A 16,988-nucleotide genomic window follows, 5' to 3' on the forward strand; every position below is an offset into this window, starting at 1 on the left:
AACCCATAGGTCAAATAAATATCTCGGCTCACGCATGCAAAATTACATGAACTTACCTAAAAATGTCCACTGGAAAAAATAATTAATAAATGATCCAAAACATTAGCGATATAAAGACTTTATGCTTCACAACTTAGTAGATATCATCGTTAATATGAGAACGGCTTGATAAATAAGGCATCGATTACCGTCTCAAAGATATTAACCACCCTATGCCCATAATTATTGAACGAAAAAAAAAGGTGTGCGAGTAGGCATTATTAATCAAATTTTAGAAATTATATTAATTAATTAATTTTATATCTCTTATAAAAATAAATAAATAAATAATTATATCATTTATTATAAAATTAGTTATGCTTACGCCATAAGAGGCAAGCTTTATGGACTGATATCTAGAGGAATAACAAGTTGTAGGCAAACATGAGAGTGGGGAAAGGCTGAAACTCATTCCCATCCAACCAAACCAAAATAACTCCAAGATGTCCAACTTGTTCAACTACCAACACAAAATCTACATCTATTAACCAAACGAAATCGACACGAAACAATTCGAGTATGATTCATAGCTTCTATTAACAAAACCCGGTAACGAGACAAATCGGCAAAGGGTTCAGAACTGATGATAAACAAGCCAGAAGAGAATTTTCTTACCCGAATTCGACGGCTAATAATCCCATTTCAGTTCTCGAGGATCGGAAAAGCTAAACATGTTTGAGGCAATGTTTGGATCGGGAATGCTCCAAAAAACCTGGAGAATATCAGGGAACAACGTGAAAGAGACAAGTTGATATCTTACAATCTACAGTAAAAGGAATGGAAATCCCAGTTAGATACACTACAGCCACTCAGTAGAGATACATAGGATGTCAATGTGATGGAAATTTTTTCCCTATGAATAAACAGCAATCGCATGTCAGTTTCTAGGTACCAAACTAATCACACAATGATATAATTATGTGGAATGGCATACCGCAAATCGTTTTCGTGTGACTACACTCTTGGTTTATGTTATCTGAAATCAGTAATCACGACTCACGACTGCATGCTCATCCAAATTGCAAGTGCAAGAAGCTCTATTACACATGTATTTATCATAAAGTCACCTCTTCGCCCTGCTGGCCACGTTCACGAGTGATGGAAGCAGAGAGAATGCCAAGATCGCGATTTAGGAATGTCAATGCAGACTCGCACTCGGATATTATTCTTGTCACGGAAGATGGCTCTCCAGCAATCGTTTCAGACGATCCAATCGCCAGTGCTGCATGAGAATCTCTAAGATTCCTCAAGTTGCCCAAGAACTGCCATAACAAGAACATGAAATGAAAAAAATGAATTTCAAAACGATGATATAAGAGGAAAGCAGACCAAATTACTCAAAAACAAGGCCCTTTCTTTGGAATTTTTTGTTTAAAAAGAAGCAATAGAACTTCGTGCCTTTCCCTTGATGCAAAATTATCCAAATTCTTTTGTAATTTTATCTGATTTTCTCTTTGTGATATCACAATAATAAATTCAAATGGGTTCGTAGCAACAATAATGAAGAACATAAATGAATCAGCAACATGAAAAACAAAAAAAAAAAAAAAAGTTAGCCAAAGGATACCTTTAGTAGCATATTGTATGCTTCCAACAATCGGTTGGCAGCTGGCCCAAAGCCATGAAGCTGTGGAACCTCCATCATGTGTGTCCATGGACGAATTTCCTAACATAAAAGTGATAATCAGAGTCAATAGCAAAAATGAACATAGTTCCAACTCAGAGCTATCAAAATACTTTCCAAGTGTTTTATAAAGAAAAACATTCACTTAGGCTACCATATACTAGTTTAAACAGGACCACATTCAGCTATTAAAACGTAGATTATGTAGCAAATAGTTATTCTTCAAGGTGAATCTTGACATAATTAACAAAACATGAAACAGAGTGCTTTTGGTCGTAGATCTCCAATATTTTGATAGTTGGTGCATAGGAAATTTAAGAATAAAGACTGAGATCCCACATCGGTTGTTGAAGGGAACGAAACATCTTTATAAGGGTGTGGAAACCTCTCCTTAGCAGACGCGTTTTAAAACCGTGAGGTTGACGGCAATACGTAACGGGCCAAAGCCTAGTAACAGTGGGTTTGACTTGTTACAAATGGTATTAGAGCCAGTCACCAAACAGTGCGAGACACTGGTCGGAGTAGGTCTAGACCCTCTCCATAGTAGACGCGTTTTAAAATTGTGAGGGTGATGGCGATACATAATGGCTCAAAGCGGACACTATCTGCTAGCGGTGGGCTTGGGTTGTTACAAAGACTCCGACAAAAATAGAAGATGATATCAGATAAGATTCCACTAAATTAAGACATACCTTGGTGTAAATAATGTTGAAAGATCTTGCTGTTTCAAGAAAAGATTCCAGGTGTGAACGCAATTGAGACTCGACTTCGGTATATTCCTCATCTGGGTTGTAAGCATGCTACAAAAGTAACATAATACTAATCACAAGGCATCAAAAGAAGCAACATTAAAAATAAATCTTTCTAGATTTAAGACTATACCACAAAACTACCACCTCAAATCTAAATCAAAATTAAAAAGAAAATAATTTTTGTCTGCAATAACCAATCTATCATATTGCAGATTGGAAAGATCAGAGCAGCAAAAAGACAGAAAGAAGTTGGGGAAAAAGAGGCAATAACTCACTTTCATGATCGCTGGATTAAACCAAAAAACTGATTAAAAAACCACCTTGACCAACTATATTTTCGTCAGATTGACGATCGATTACATAAGTAGCCATATTTTGCCTAATTCGTTTTTATTTATTAAGGCATGCTGAAAATTAAGTGATGTTTCTTGAACAAAATATCGCATCTGCAGAGCAGTTCCCATATGAGAATGGCAGCAGGGCCAATTTTTCCTTAAGGTGAGAAAATTTGACAGAAAGTAGCAAAAACCTTTGATGCTAAATCATCAACTTTCTGTTGAAGATTCAAAAGTATCTTCGATTGTTCTGCAAGCTTGGTTTCCAGCTCAGAAACATCTGGCCTGGAAAAAAAAGAAAGAAAAATAACTCAATTAGGCAACAAAATGCTATAACATGAAATCAAATAGATTAAAAGATTGACCTCTGAGATTCCACACCAAAATTATGGTATATCATATAATAAGAACTAGCAATTTGGAGTTAAAACTAAAATGTTTTAATCAATAAGAGCTTAAACTAGCAGAACAGCATTTGCAAGCACTATATTTCATATAATCAAGTTGAGACAGCTTCCTCAAAAGAGGGGGGTATTAAAATTCCCTAAACCAGATGAACATGGATCATTAGAACAGTGTACGGATATGACAGTAGTAGGCAGGTTTACATATTGTTTATGATAAAAAAAATAATAATAATGAAATTGGCATATTAACAAAATGAACCAAAATAAAGAAATGGGCAGATCTTAGCTCAAACTGACAATGTTTGGAGTCTTTTGAACTATCAGAAGAAGAGAAAGGCAGGTCTCTAGTTAGCGTTTGGATATGCAAGAAGAATTAACTGTAACAGCTCAAGCCCACCGCTAGCAGATATTGTCTTCTTTGGACTTTCCCATCCAGGCTTCTCCTCAAGATTTTAAAACGCGTCTGCTAAGGAGAGGTTTTCACACCCTTAATAGAAATGTTTCGTTCCCCACTCCAACCAATGTGGGATCTCACAATCCACCCCCTTGGGCGCCCAGCGTCCTTGCTGGCACACCGTTCAGAACCTGGCTCTGATACCATTTGTAACAGCCTAAGCCCAAGCCCACCACTAGTAGATATTGTCCTCTTTGAGCTTTCTCTTTCGGGCTTTCCCTCAAGGTTTTAAAACGCGTTTGCTAGGGAGAGGTTTCCACATCCTTATAAGTAATGTTTTGTTCCCCTCTCCAACCAATGTGGGATCTCACATTAACAATGCAAAGAAAAAAAAATCAGTAGACATAGATTGATGTAGGAGGATCATTACAATGGATATATAGACTGGATTTGAACATCAGCAGGAAACAACTTGCATTCTTCTGAGAATATTTGAGCCTGTTTCTCGGCAATAGAGTCAATGAGTTGTATGTCTTTGGCAACTTGCTCATCAACACTGCAGAAAAATTAATGAAAAAACATTGATTTCCAAGATTCTTGCTCATTTATCAGAGGATTGAATAATATTACCAATACAAGCTAAACAAATGGCAACCTCCAATCTGGATTATCCGCATAGATGCTTGCCTCAACAAGATCGACAATAAGACGGATCATTTCAGTTCGCTCCTCATAGCTTCCCCGTCCCTGAAAGGTACAAGAAGAGTTAACAAGATGTCAGGCACATTCATACGGTGAAGATGTTTACAAAATCTGTAATCAATCGGATGCAGAACGCTTAAAGCTTTATAAATTACACAATTGTGGCTCCGAGAACTCAGACAGAAGACAATGACATAACTGTTGTTGCATACAGACGGATAGCTTCAATTTATTTTACTCATAGAAATAGTAGAAGCAATTCAGAAAACGAACTTGGATAACTTCAGTATCGATACTGGTTGTAATGCCCAGAAACTTTGCGATTTCGGCTAAATCTGCAGAATACAGCCATTGGTTACAACATGGTAATTGATCTAATGATGGAGAAAAAATCAGTACCACAATTTAAATGTGAACAACAGCATGAAAACAAAGCAACAACATATCATACATCATGTGGGGCGGCAAGATAAAAGAGCAATCACTGAACGATTATGCAAGAAAACCTTGTGGCTTTGGCAGTAGATACACGGGAATTTTAACATGCTGAGGAAAAATTGGATTATTTTTTAAGCCAGACCAGCCTACTTTCACAAAAAGGGCAGCCCGATCTATGAAACTAATCACTCTATAAAGGTTAACGAGCATCCACGTAATTTGATTAACCAGTGGCACAAATTTGAATTGATCCTAAATAGTATGTGCAATCATATAATCGTGAAGCATGAAATGAGAAAACTAACACTGAATGCGACCAGTCTCTTCATCGCGATCAATAGCATCTCCTTGGATATTTTGTTGCGAGAACGGCGACTTATCACCCAACAAACTACAATTTAAGAACGCAATGCAACAAGCCATCAAACATCCGATTGTCCGGTGAATGACTAACCTCCAAAATCAAAGGCTTAAAAATGCAATTCGAGTGGTTTGAAGTAGTTAATTGAAAGATTTGTAGAAATTTATCAACATACCGGAAGAAGAGCCACTCGAGAAGAGCATAGCGCTCCATGCCGGCGAAAAGGAGGGACTGAGCAGGAGCATTGGCTCTAGGGTAATTGAGCGTTGATAGCTTCTTCTGAATCTCTTCCATTTGCCTCGCTGCCATCTTCGTCTTCGTTCGTCTGTCACTCTACTCTTTGAAATTCTGGATATCAATGACCGCTCTCTCTCTCTCTCTCTCCTTAGACCATCCCTCTCAGATCGGAGCAGAATCAAACTGGACCGAACCGTCGACGGATCCTTCAGCCACTCTGTGACGCTAAGATCTAACCCGCTGACCGTGCGTGGTTTTTTTTTCGCTAAATTATAAAAAAAAAAATAATAATAAAAATAAAAACATTTAAATTTTTGTTTTTCATTTATTTATATATATATATATATATATATATATATATATATATATATATATATATATATATAAACTTTTAAAAATATATATATATAATAAATAGTAATACCATTTATTTTGAATTTATTTCAAAAATATCTTTTGACTTTTATAAAAAAAAAAATTAATTAATGCAATATTAAATACTCATAATATTTTAAAACTGCCATTAGCATCATCTTTATAAAAAAAGACATTAAAAAAGTTCTTACTAATGCTGTGCTACATTCTAAACTATTTGACATAAATACTCGAGCTCTCGACATAAAACAAAGGAAAGATGAAACCTTGAGAACTAAGAAAGTGACAAACAAAGAAACATGCCTAGTCAACTGAAAAGTCAAAATCTACCACCCTATTAACCACGACCCGAGAAGTCAAATCCAAAGTCGAGACTAACCCCCTCCTTGATCGAATTGAATATAAAACCTAACCACTGACACACTAGGAGCTCAAATTTAAGGTAGATAGTTCATCGTGGATTTGTTATAGAATATTAAACAAAACTCACAGGAGAACCGAACCAATGAAACCCAACAACTTGCTTTCTCGCTACAAAACACGTGTGAAGAGTGAGTCGACGAGCACACACGAATCGTTGTAAATGGACTCAAAGTCATATCCAGTAGCAAGAACTTTATGATGGACTCGACTCCAAGAAATTTCGCTCATGATTTTATATGTTATCGAAGCTTCCCCGTAGAAAATATCACTCTTTGACGTTTAAACCAATAACGAGCTGATTTTGAGATTGAATTGTGTACCTTAAATGACAGTGATCTCAGTAGTCGATACCCTCTTCGACCCGACATCGGAGTCATAAAATAAAACAAATCTCGATCCGCTCAAAGCCCTAATTTTATGAACTCATAATNTTTTTTTTTTTTTTTTTTTTTTTTTTTTTTTTTTTACAATGACCAATGAAGAACAAGATCCAAGATAGGTAAGTGCAGAAATGGTCGCCACCGCAGACGATAAAAAGATCGGCGGCCAAAATAAAGCATCTCTTCCCGTCTCCACAGTCCGCCATTGAAGCCTCTCTGTTATTATCTCCAGATCTTCCCTTTTCCCCCTTTTAAACCGCCATTAAAATGCTTTCTTCCCGCATTAATCTCCCACCAACCCCACTTTCCACCAACCCCACCTCCCCTTTTCCCCGCTTTTCCCCAAATCTCCTCCCATCCGTCCGATCTAAACCCTCCGATCGCCACCGATTCTCCACCTCCGCCGCCATTAATGGCGTCTCTTCAAAACTCACATCTCTAATTTTCAACCCAATCCCCAAATCGAGCCTATTCTGCAAAAATCCCGTGGACCGATTTAGGGTTTTCCCTTCAAAACCTAACCTCCATGTCCCCGCCGCTGCCGCGGCGGACGGCGGCGATACGACCGCTGATTCCGCCAGAAGCAAAACGTTTCAACTCGCCGTCGTGTTTGGGCTATGGTATTTCCAGAACATCGTATTCAATATCTACAACAAGAAGGTTCTCAACGTTTTCTCATTTCCATGGCTTCTCGCTTCGTTTCAGCTCTTTACTGGATCGATTTGGATGCTTGTTCTTTGGTCATTGAAGCTTCAACCATGCCCTAAAATTTCAAAGCCGTTCATAATGGCTCTCCTCGGCCCCGCTTTATTCCACACAATCGGCCATATCTCCGCCTGCGTTTCGTTCTCAAAAGTCGCTGTTTCTTTCACTCATGTCATTAAATCGGCCGAACCAGTCTTCTCCGTTCTGTTCTCTTCATTCCTCGGCGATTCATATCCAATCCAGGTCTGGCTCTCGATTCTCCCCATTGTTTTTGGCTGCTCTCTGGCCGCCATTACTGAAGCTACCTTCAATTTCGAAGGTCTTTCAGGCGCCATGATCAGCAACGTAGGGTTTGTGTTAAGAAACATTTACTCAAAAAAGAGCTTGCAGAGCTTCAAGGAGGTTAATGGGTTGAATTTATATGGGTGTATTAGCATAATTTCTTTGTTGTATCTGTTTCCTGTGGCGATTTTCGTTGAAGGGTCGAAATGGGTTCAAGGATATCATCAAGCAATTTCCTCCATTGGTAATGCTTCAACGTTATATCTCTGGGTTTTGATTTCTGGAATCTTTTATCATCTTTATAATCAATCTTCTTATCAAGCTCTTGATGAAATTAGTCCTTTGACATTCTCTGTTGGGAATACAATGAAAAGAGTGGTTGTGATTGTAGCTTCTGTGTTGGTGTTTAGAAACCCAATTAGGCCTTTGAATGCTATTGGTTCTGCTCTTGCCATTTTTGGGACTTTTCTGTACTCTCAGGCGACGTCGAAAAAGAGTTCTAAGAAGATTGAGGAAGGAGAAAAGAAGGATTGAAGAACATGAACATGAACAAGAAGAAACCATTGTTGGGGTTGGATGGAGTGATGGAATTCATTTTTTATGCTCTTTTTGCTTTGTTTTCTCTTGTGTTTAGTTCAGGAATGACTAATAAAATTTAGATTTTGTGAGTTTTAAGCTATGAAATTTAGTTGCAGCCATGGTTTTGTTGAGTTATGGATCGATGAATCTCTGTTCTGTGTTTCTCTTCTCTTTGAAATTTATGGGGTTTCTGAAGGAACTTGGCAATTTCAGAGTATTAATTGCCTTGATCAATGGAGTTCTGTCAGTTTTGAAGCTTGTGGCTGATTGAATTTGAACTCATAAAGCTCAGTCCAAACCAAAATTTAGCCATTAGTGTTGTTCGAACTGATTGATTTGAGCCTTATGTACGTCTCATTTGTGGTATCAATTTTTAGGTGTGCAAATTGTAACGGTTTTTAGGATTGTTTGAAACTTTGGCGGGAAGGACCCGATGAATCTAACCCAACTTTGGGAAGGACCCGATGAATCTAACCCAACTTTGGGAAGGACCCGATGAATCTAACCCAACTTTGGGAAGGACCCGGTGAATCTAACCCAACTTTGGGAAGGACCCGGTGAATCTAACCCAACTTTGGGAAGGACCCGGTGAATCTAACCCAACTTTGGGAAGGACCCGGTGAATCTAACCCAACTTTGGGAAGGACCCGGTGAATCTAACCCAACTTTGGGAAGGACCCGGTGAATCTAACCCAACTTTGGGAAGGACCCGGTGAATCTAACCCAACTTTGGGAAGGACCCGGTGAATCTAACCCAACTTTGGGAAGGACCCGGTGAATCTAACCCAACTTTGGGAATGACCCGATGAATCTAACCCAATGTTTGGATTGAGTTATCAATTTATTTGAGTTTAGTTTGGTTGAGTTGATTCAAGACGGAAGAACTTGCTGAATCTAACCCAACTTTCGAGTTGAGTTATCAACTTATTTGAGTTTAGTTCATAGTTTAGTTCAGTTGAGAGTTGATTTAAGACCGAAGAACTTGATGAATCTAACCCAACTTTCGAGTTGAGTTATGAACTTATTTGAGTTCAGTTGAGTTGATTCGAACAAAGAACTTAAAGAATCTAACCCAACTTTTGAGTTGAGTTTTCAACTTATTTGAGTTTAATTGGGTTGAGTTGGATTAGAAGAACCTAATGAATCTAACCCAACTTTGAGTTGAGTTATCGGGTTAATTCAATTTATTAACCCATCTCAACTTTTGAGTTGGATTATTAACTCATCTCAATTGAGTTGGGTTGAATTAGGTCATAACTTTATTATTAATCGAAAAAAATTGCTTATGATACAATTATATATGCATCTTTATTATTATTTATTCTTGAACAACTCTCAAAAAAAAAAAAATTAATATTTATAATGTAACTTTTCAAAATATATACTCAAATTAACTTATAAATCTTAATAGTATATATTTTATATATTAATATTTTATTTTTATTGAAAAAAAAATATATCAATTATCCGAACCATAATAATTGATAATATTTAAAATAAAAATAATTTTGTAAAAAAATAATGCAATACTCAAACTAAAATATGTGTCGGAAGAAATTGGTAAATAAAATTTAATATTTTTAGAATTATTCTTATTATTATTTTCTTAAAACCTTTTTTTTTATATATATTCGTTTCGAACGACCCCTCATTTACGTCCCTATCTCAAGAATTAATGAACTGAAGAACGTACCACTGAGGGTTTCATTCTCCGCTTGCTCCGGTTTCTTACAGGTTACGAAACAATAATCTTCCTCTTAACCTTCTCTTCCACATTTTCGTTTCCGATCAACGAGTACCGACCGGAAGAAAACCAGAAAAAGTGCAGGAAATCGCAAGTAAATGTGAGTGTTGATTGCATTGCGTCTTCTAATCTGTTATTTTTTTTTTCGATCATCTAATCATGGATTTTATCCGATTCTCCCCTTTCCGCAGTCACATTTGGATTTTGCAAGTGATTTGTACTGAAAAGAGGTCTCCAGATGCAATCGCAGGAGAAACCTCCGACAGAGCCTACAGAAATGCAGCCGCAAAATAGTAGAATTTTGCCGCTCTCAGGCAAACCCTACCATGGCGTTATTCTTTCTAAGTCGCATGTCGCTCCCATATGTAATATGGTAAGTTCTCGCTCTCATGGAAATCACTCAGAAATTTTAGTAACAGTTATAGTTATAAACGGAATTGGATTGTGCGTGCTTGCATTGTCAAAACCACTAGATTTTACGGCCAATCCAGGAAGTATGTGGCTGGTTTGATCACCAATAGTTTTGGTATCAAGATTAGCCAGTGTGAAAACTATTAGAAAACCAGTTCATAATAAAAGTTTTGTAAAAATAAGTGTTCGTTTAGTATTTGATTTTCCTTAGAAGAATTAACTGAAAGATTGTCATGAACTTTTAGAATCATTCAATCTCATGATTATTAGGACTTGACATTACCAAATTCTGGGCTACTACCAGAGGCTCAAATTAGCCTATTTTTCAGCATATATATGAATCAGCTTAATTGTAAGGGACTATCATATCTTCATTTGTAGTTCATGCCAGCCAAATTTCATTCTGTTTTACCTGCTATTATGATCCCTGCGGTTCTTTACTGTGAGGGAAAGAAATGGAAGATCGATTATTATGGGAATCGACGCGGTAAAGCCCTTGACACGAAACAGTGGAGGAAATTTGTTAATGATAATCATCTCAAGTGTGGAGATGCTTGTGTATTTGAGCTAATAGAATGCAGCAGCAGCGTAATCAAGTTCAGAGTTCAAATTCTCAGAGGCGACATCCCTTTTGAGCTGCACGAAAAGTTCAGCGGGGAATCTAGAAACACTCCTATACTCATTGACTAGCTAGCCCCTTCTGTGGTCTCTTAGTGTTCAGTAGTTCGAACTTGTCGACAGCATATATGGTTTGGAATCGGACGACCTGTTTGATAACCGTAAGTGGATATGTATGTTTATCACTAATGCCTATGTCTTAGTCAGGTACTTTAGTAGGGAGAAGGAACTGGTTCATTAAGGAGAGGTTAGCACTCTCAAATTCGCTGAAGTTTGAATATTACATTGTCGTTCGTGGTATCTTCGTTCTTTTATTTTGTGTTCATCTTTGTTAGGGTAAAAACAGAAGACGTTTTCGAAATTTCATGGTTTTTTTTTTTTTTCATTTTAGATCCATTCTCTTTCTAAAGGAAATCATTCAGTCCATGTTTTAGAAAGCAGGGGGAAACCATTTAAAGAACATCCGTTTGCAGTGTGTTGCTGCAGGCCTGCAACTTCATTGCTTATGCATGAGAATACTAGACATCATGGCATGCATGAAAGCATAAATTTGACTCATTATATTTCAGCATTATATTTTCTTGTTAGTATGAATGTTCTTGGTTTAAGATGATGTTATTTGAACAGGATCTGCGTCGTTGAGTTCTAAAGACGCTCCCATGGTAAGAATTTCACTACGATATCTGAATGTCGTTTAGCTAGATTACTGAACCTTTCATAAGCTTTGGATACCTGCTTTTAGGTTCCATATTTAGTCATCCTAAAGATGCTAGGAAGTGATATCAATCAAAAACTAATTCCAGGTGTGGATTAGAACAGGACCTATTCGAATCTGTTCTGTAAGTTGTACAAATCTTCGAGTTCTAAGGAAAAACTTTTAACCCCCGTGAACTCGATCTCCGAAGGAGTCGTCACTCGTCCTGAATATTTTGCTAGATACAATAGTTCAACCTAGATGGCTCGGTTATGCCAATTTTGACAAAGGGTATATTGGATAGTTTTCTCGTTATGTGAATGTGCCCGACCTGTGTTCATCGGTCTTTTTTATAAGAAACAATTTCATTTGGATGGTTGAAATCTCGAAATCTCAATCAATTTCCCTCGTATTCCTTTGGTCAGTTTGTTTGCTAAATCTTGATGCTATAGATCGTAGTGTCCTTTTTGCAGATTGTTCAAACATCAGCAGCATCATCATTTTCCATACATATAACCATTGTTTGACATTGTCTCTGGTTTTGGTGTGAGAACTTTCAGAAATCCTGACTGCCCACTGATATATTTGAGCCTTTTGTGTAAACATTTTACATAGATTTTTTAAAATACTAATTAAGCTAATTGCATTGCTTATCGCCACGAATATGAAATAAAGAACGATTATAATGCAATAGAAAAAGTTTAAAGTATATATTCCGGAGATTTTTGGAACGATTAAAATTACTTTAGTTAACTATAAATCATGACATAAGTCTAGCAATACAAAATCTTTGCTTCGGATTTTTTTTTGGTTGGGTTAGGTTGAGTTTGAACATTTTTTAGATCTAACACAATGGTTCGGTTTGTTCAACCCAACTCAACCATAATTTTTTTTATTGGACTAGGTCATTCTGGTCATTTTTCGTTTTTAATAAAAGTAAAATATTATTTCATAAAATATTTATTTAGTTTCAAAAGTTTAATTAAAATTTGCTAATTAATTTCAATATTATATCTTGAAAAATTACCTTTCAAATAGTTAAAAATCATTTCAAAAAGTATTAAAATAATAAATAAATAAAATTAAACAAAACAAGAATAAAATAAATATAATTATTATGAGGAAATAAGTTGATTTCAATTAAATCTAATTTTAGGAGAATACATAAACTACTTCAATCATAAAAAACCTAAATAAAGTTATAACTCAACTCAAATCGTAAAGGTTGAGTTCTATTACTCACATTTTTCGTATCATAGGGAGACTATCGAATAATTATGGTTTTACATTTTGAATTTTGAAATCACTTTTAATATACTTCTTTTCCAAGGCATATATGAAATAATAAACAATACCTTGTCCATTCACATGGCAGATAAACGGTCAAAAGAACTGGTGTATGAACTGGTTTTTGTTTTTGTTTTTTTTTTTTTTTTTTTTTTTTTTTTTTNGAAAAAAAAAAAAAAAGATCGCATTGTTTACATAAGAAGCCAATATCACAACCAAAGTACAAGCAATAAGATACCATTATTTAGTTTTCTAGGTTTAGACTCAAAACTCACACAACGATATATATATATATATATATATATCCAACATAGATAGGTAGCAATTTGATCACTTCCATTTCTTGAATTTCATGAACTTACCTCCATGCTTCCAACGCTTCCCAAATTTCCCATGTTTGAACCTTCCGTAACCATAGCCAAATGGGTGTGCATGAACAACATGGTGAGCACCGTAAGCGGCGGCGGCGGCAGCTGCTCCGCCAGCCAACAACCCCCCCATGCCGTGTCCGTGTCCATGGCCTGGAAACAACAAATCATCAACAAACAAATGCAAGTGCGATATCTAATAAACTAGTTAGCAACAACACTTTTTTTCCTCCATATTGATTAAACTGTTATGGATTCTTATTCCAAACATCCACTCGAATCTTCAAATTATAAAATTCTATTCTCTTTAAGTTTTTTAAATATATTTTTTTAATTGGGGTTGTTCTTCATTTTAAATCTCAAAAACTCTAGTGGCCAAGGATAGTGTTCAAACTCATTAAATAAAAGGAAAAATAATTTTTTAAATTATAGTTTCTTTTCAAAATATTTAGTTTTAAATTTAGTCCATATGTCCTAAAATGCTACTTGCCATTTAATTTTGAGTTTAATTTTATTTACATTTTAAGATTTTATACTTTGACCCTGAGTTTTCACTAATAAATATTACTCTAGTGGTATTTTTAGTTCTTAGTATTGGACTTTTTTATTCATTAATTTATAAATATTATGACGATTTTAAAATAATTTTAATAGTGATGAAAAATTAGTGATACTTTATTAATTTAATTAATAGAAAATTAACAAAAATAATAAAAAACTGTGTAAAATTTTAAAATATAAGGACAATATTGAAACTAAAATAAGAAATGTAATATTTTAAAACTTATAAACCAAATATAAATTAAATAACATTTTAAATTTTAGGGATAAAAAGTTATTTTCGCTTTTAATCAATAAGAAGAAAATATCAAGTAACGAAGTCATCAAATCAAACACTAGAATGTGATAATACCAGGGTAGTGATGATGACCAGGATAGCCAGCGGGAGGGCATCCGCCGTGATAAGGATAGCCAGCCGGAGGATATCCGCCGGGAGGGGGATACCCAGCCGGAGGGTACCCTACCGAAGGAACATATCCAGCACCGGCGCATGGCGGTGGTGGTGGATATCCATGAGGACGAGAGTAGTGGTTCCCTGCAGCAAACGCTGCCATATGTGAAAGCAGGCCCCTGTCATTAGTGTCCTTGTCCTTCCCACCTCCCATATTTCTTTAAGAATCCGAGAGCAGTAACCAAACTATGAACAGACTAGAAACAAGATATTGTTATATCAACAAGTAATTTTACATGATTGGGGGAAAATTTGTGTTGGTCCCTAAATGAACAGAATGAATCCAGATGAAAAACCAGAGGCTTATATGGAAGAAATTTCTGGTGTCCTCGAATCATTTATCGATTGAGGTTTAAGTTTTTGCTCATTCAATTCTTTCGAAACTAATTAAAGATCAACTAAAATTACATACGATCAAATAAGATTAACTCAGCGAAATTTACGATTCTATGCACATGATCCTTCGCAACAGTCTACGCCAGAATCAATCAAACAAAGGAATAGATTATTCAACCAATTAGTTCAAGCTATTTTCCGGTAAAATCATATTCACTCATTAATTCAACATCAAAACATTCAAAGTTCGCAACGGAATCGATCAAAAACTTTAACACTACAACTTCGAAGGCGACCTATAGTGGCGATGAACGATAAACAGCAAAATATGAACTGAAGAACACCGACAAACTCGCAGATGAAACGATCTTTAAAAACTAACCTACGTTCAATCGTTTTTCGAAAAAGAAGTTCAAAAAATTCCAGAGAGGACGAAAATGAAAAAGAAAAGCATCCGAGTGAAATTCATGAGAACATAATCACAATAAAAATGGAGATAACTTGAACAAACGGTGAATGATGGAGATTAGAACCAGAAACCGGAATCAAAAACAGTTTACAGAGACAAACAAGTTCTCCTAGCAATAAATCCACAACACGAAGAAATGCGATGAAACAAAACCACAAAAAATCGATGATAAATCTAAGAACAAAAAGAAAAAACAAAAAAAGAGTGAGAGAGAGAGAGTGATTGCTTACGATGCAAGAGAGATTTTGGTGTGCTCCGTGAAAATGGCGATTAGGAGAGACAGAGACGTACAAAACAGAGATTGATTTGAACTTTGACGCTTATTCCTCACCCTTTATGTTTATACCATCAAAGAGTATCGACCGCCTTGGCGTTGCTTGGACGCGTCCAATTCAGTACGTCATTTTTGCCCTCCAATTTTGATTCCTAATTAAACAAATAATAATATCATGTAATTTCAATAAAACGTCAATAATTCGATCTCACCCGACCATAAAAAGATATAATATCAACAAATTTCAACATTGGAATAAGTTTCGATCTCTGTGTCACTATTGAGTGAGTCGATAAGCTTAACTTGTTCAAAGTCGAACATTATGTTTCACCTTGGAATCACGGGATCGGGCAGCCATGCATTGAGAAAGATAATTTAACAATGGTATGATATTGTGTACTTTGAGCATAATCTCTCGTGACTTTACTTTGGACTTTTCCAAAATGTCTCGTATCAATAGAGAGAGTATTCATGGATTATAAACCGAGAATCATTCCCTAAATTAGTCGATGGGGACTTTCATCATCCAACAATGTCAACTAATTCTTCGTTGCATAGGGGATAAGATCGAGAGATAAGGTTCGATATCTGCTTTACTGTTGAACCACAAAAAAGTAATATCAACCGATCCTCGTTGCTGACTATTAAACCAACAAAGTATGCTTAGAGGATAAGATCGATAGCTCGATCTCAGCTCTTCGTTAAACCATGAAAAAAGTAGGCTATCAACTTTTCAACGAATATTAATGTCTAATCTCAACTAATCTCTCTCTATATTATGTTCGATGCATTAAATAAGGAGTGGGTGAAAGATAAGCGGTTGAATAGTAATATTCATTATTCTCAAAGATGGGACGTTTAAGAATATAATAATAATTTATTACACGATATTCTCTATGATGTGTAAATTAACCGACCAAGCAAATATAATTATTCTAGCTAATTTATTTAAATTTGATAATTATTGAATTAATAAGATATGCTTAAGATCTAAATTATTTAACCTTGAATATTAAGGAAATGACGTGTCTCAAATATTTGGAAAAAAAAATAGAAATTTATAAAAGAAAATAAAAAATCAAAATTAATGGGTTTTGGAATTTGATTTTGACCAACGCTTTCTGTTGGCGTTCTGGAAGAAACATGGAGGCAGGTGGGACCCACAGATCTTTTATTTGCCGGTAGACCCTTCGAGTTTCTTTATTCCCTTTTGTGGCACAAATTTTTTTAATATTGAATAATGTGTGATTTTTTAACTAACTACCAAACAAATCATATTAATGATTTTCATTAATTTTAATACTCATACTTGGTTGTATTATAATATATTTAATTTTTATATTAATAATTGTACCTCAAAAAGATTAAAATTAAAATTTTTATCCGCTAAAGCCTTGCTTCTAAACATATTGACAATAGGTTAGAGAACATCAGTTCAAAATCGACCCACAGTCTCAGAGCACGATAAACGGAATAAAACATCCATTGAATCTCATAGAATATAAATTTCAACCAGACTCGTTGGAGTGAATTAGTGAATTGTTTTCGAAAGAAATCAAGTTAAAACATGCGAAGAAAAAAAAAAGGTTAAGTTATGAGTATAGTCCATAAATCACGACTCGAATCCTGCAGTTCCAACAAGACTCGTTAACGTGACCCGAACCAGATCCTCCAATTCCAAAAACCTAGTCAAATGCATATCAATCTTAGTTCCAACAAGACTCGTTAACGTGACCCGAACC

The 16,988-nt window shown here is 35.6% G+C and overlaps 4 protein-coding genes across 8 annotated transcripts; 2 read left to right on the forward strand and 2 right to left on the reverse strand.

Moving 5' to 3' along the window:
• Window positions 1-426: 426 nt before the first annotated feature.
• Window positions 427-5,546, reverse strand: LOC111800254 (AUGMIN subunit 7). 4 transcript variants are annotated; one of them, XM_023683859.1, is made up of 10 exons: window positions 5,228-5,546; window positions 4,997-5,082; window positions 4,527-4,588; window positions 4,207-4,298; window positions 3,982-4,107; window positions 2,945-3,035; window positions 2,356-2,463; window positions 1,607-1,705; window positions 1,107-1,301; window positions 427-802 (listed from the first exon to the last, which is right to left on the reverse strand). In XM_023683859.1, the coding sequence occupies exons 1-10, from the start codon at window positions 5,359-5,361 to the stop codon at window positions 668-670; spliced, it is 1,128 nt and encodes a 375-aa protein (XP_023539627.1). In that variant the 5' UTR covers window positions 5,362-5,546; the 3' UTR covers window positions 427-667. The 4 variants fall into 4 exon arrangements, 2 of the variants coding, with proteins under 2 accessions (XP_023539627.1, XP_023539629.1); XM_023683861.1 differs by having other exon boundaries at window positions 427-751; window positions 5,228-5,361; XR_002815973.1 differs by having other exon boundaries at window positions 733-751; window positions 974-1,301; window positions 5,228-5,361.
• A 1,014-nt stretch (window positions 5,547-6,560) lies between these two features.
• On the forward strand, window positions 6,561-8,232 carry LOC111800255 (xylulose 5-phosphate/phosphate translocator, chloroplastic). The gene has a single exon (XM_023683862.1). It carries the CDS (start codon window positions 6,735-6,737, stop codon window positions 7,986-7,988), a length of 1,254 nt encoding a protein of 417 aa, XP_023539630.1. The 5' UTR covers window positions 6,561-6,734; the 3' UTR covers window positions 7,989-8,232.
• Window positions 8,233-9,674: 1,442 nt separating this feature from the next.
• Window positions 9,675-11,106, forward strand: LOC111799779 (B3 domain-containing protein Os04g0386900-like). Its single transcript, XM_023683258.1, has 3 exons — window positions 9,675-9,877; window positions 9,969-10,150; window positions 10,570-11,106. Exons 2-3 carry the CDS (start codon window positions 10,016-10,018, stop codon window positions 10,876-10,878), a joined length of 444 nt encoding a protein of 147 aa, XP_023539026.1. The 5' UTR covers window positions 9,675-9,877; window positions 9,969-10,015; the 3' UTR covers window positions 10,879-11,106.
• A 1,853-nt stretch (window positions 11,107-12,959) lies between these two features.
• LOC111799627 (glycine-rich protein A3) lies at window positions 12,960-15,374 on the reverse strand. 2 transcript variants are annotated; one of them, XM_023683046.1, is made up of 3 exons: window positions 15,203-15,374; window positions 14,069-14,353; window positions 12,960-13,308 (listed from the first exon to the last, which is right to left on the reverse strand). In XM_023683046.1, exons 2-3 carry the CDS (start codon window positions 14,319-14,321, stop codon window positions 13,118-13,120), a joined length of 444 nt encoding a protein of 147 aa, XP_023538814.1. In that variant the 5' UTR covers window positions 14,322-14,353; window positions 15,203-15,374; the 3' UTR covers window positions 12,960-13,117. The 2 variants fall into 2 exon arrangements, with proteins under 2 accessions (XP_023538814.1, XP_023538813.1); XM_023683045.1 differs by having other exon boundaries at window positions 14,069-14,364; window positions 15,203-15,371.
• Window positions 15,375-16,988: the final 1,614 nt, after the last annotated feature.

Source organism: Cucurbita pepo, chromosome LG08, assembly GCF_002806865.2.
Source record: "Cucurbita pepo subsp. pepo cultivar mu-cu-16 chromosome LG08, ASM280686v2, whole genome shotgun sequence".
NCBI classification, from domain to species: domain Eukaryota; kingdom Viridiplantae; phylum Streptophyta; class Magnoliopsida; order Cucurbitales; family Cucurbitaceae; genus Cucurbita; species Cucurbita pepo.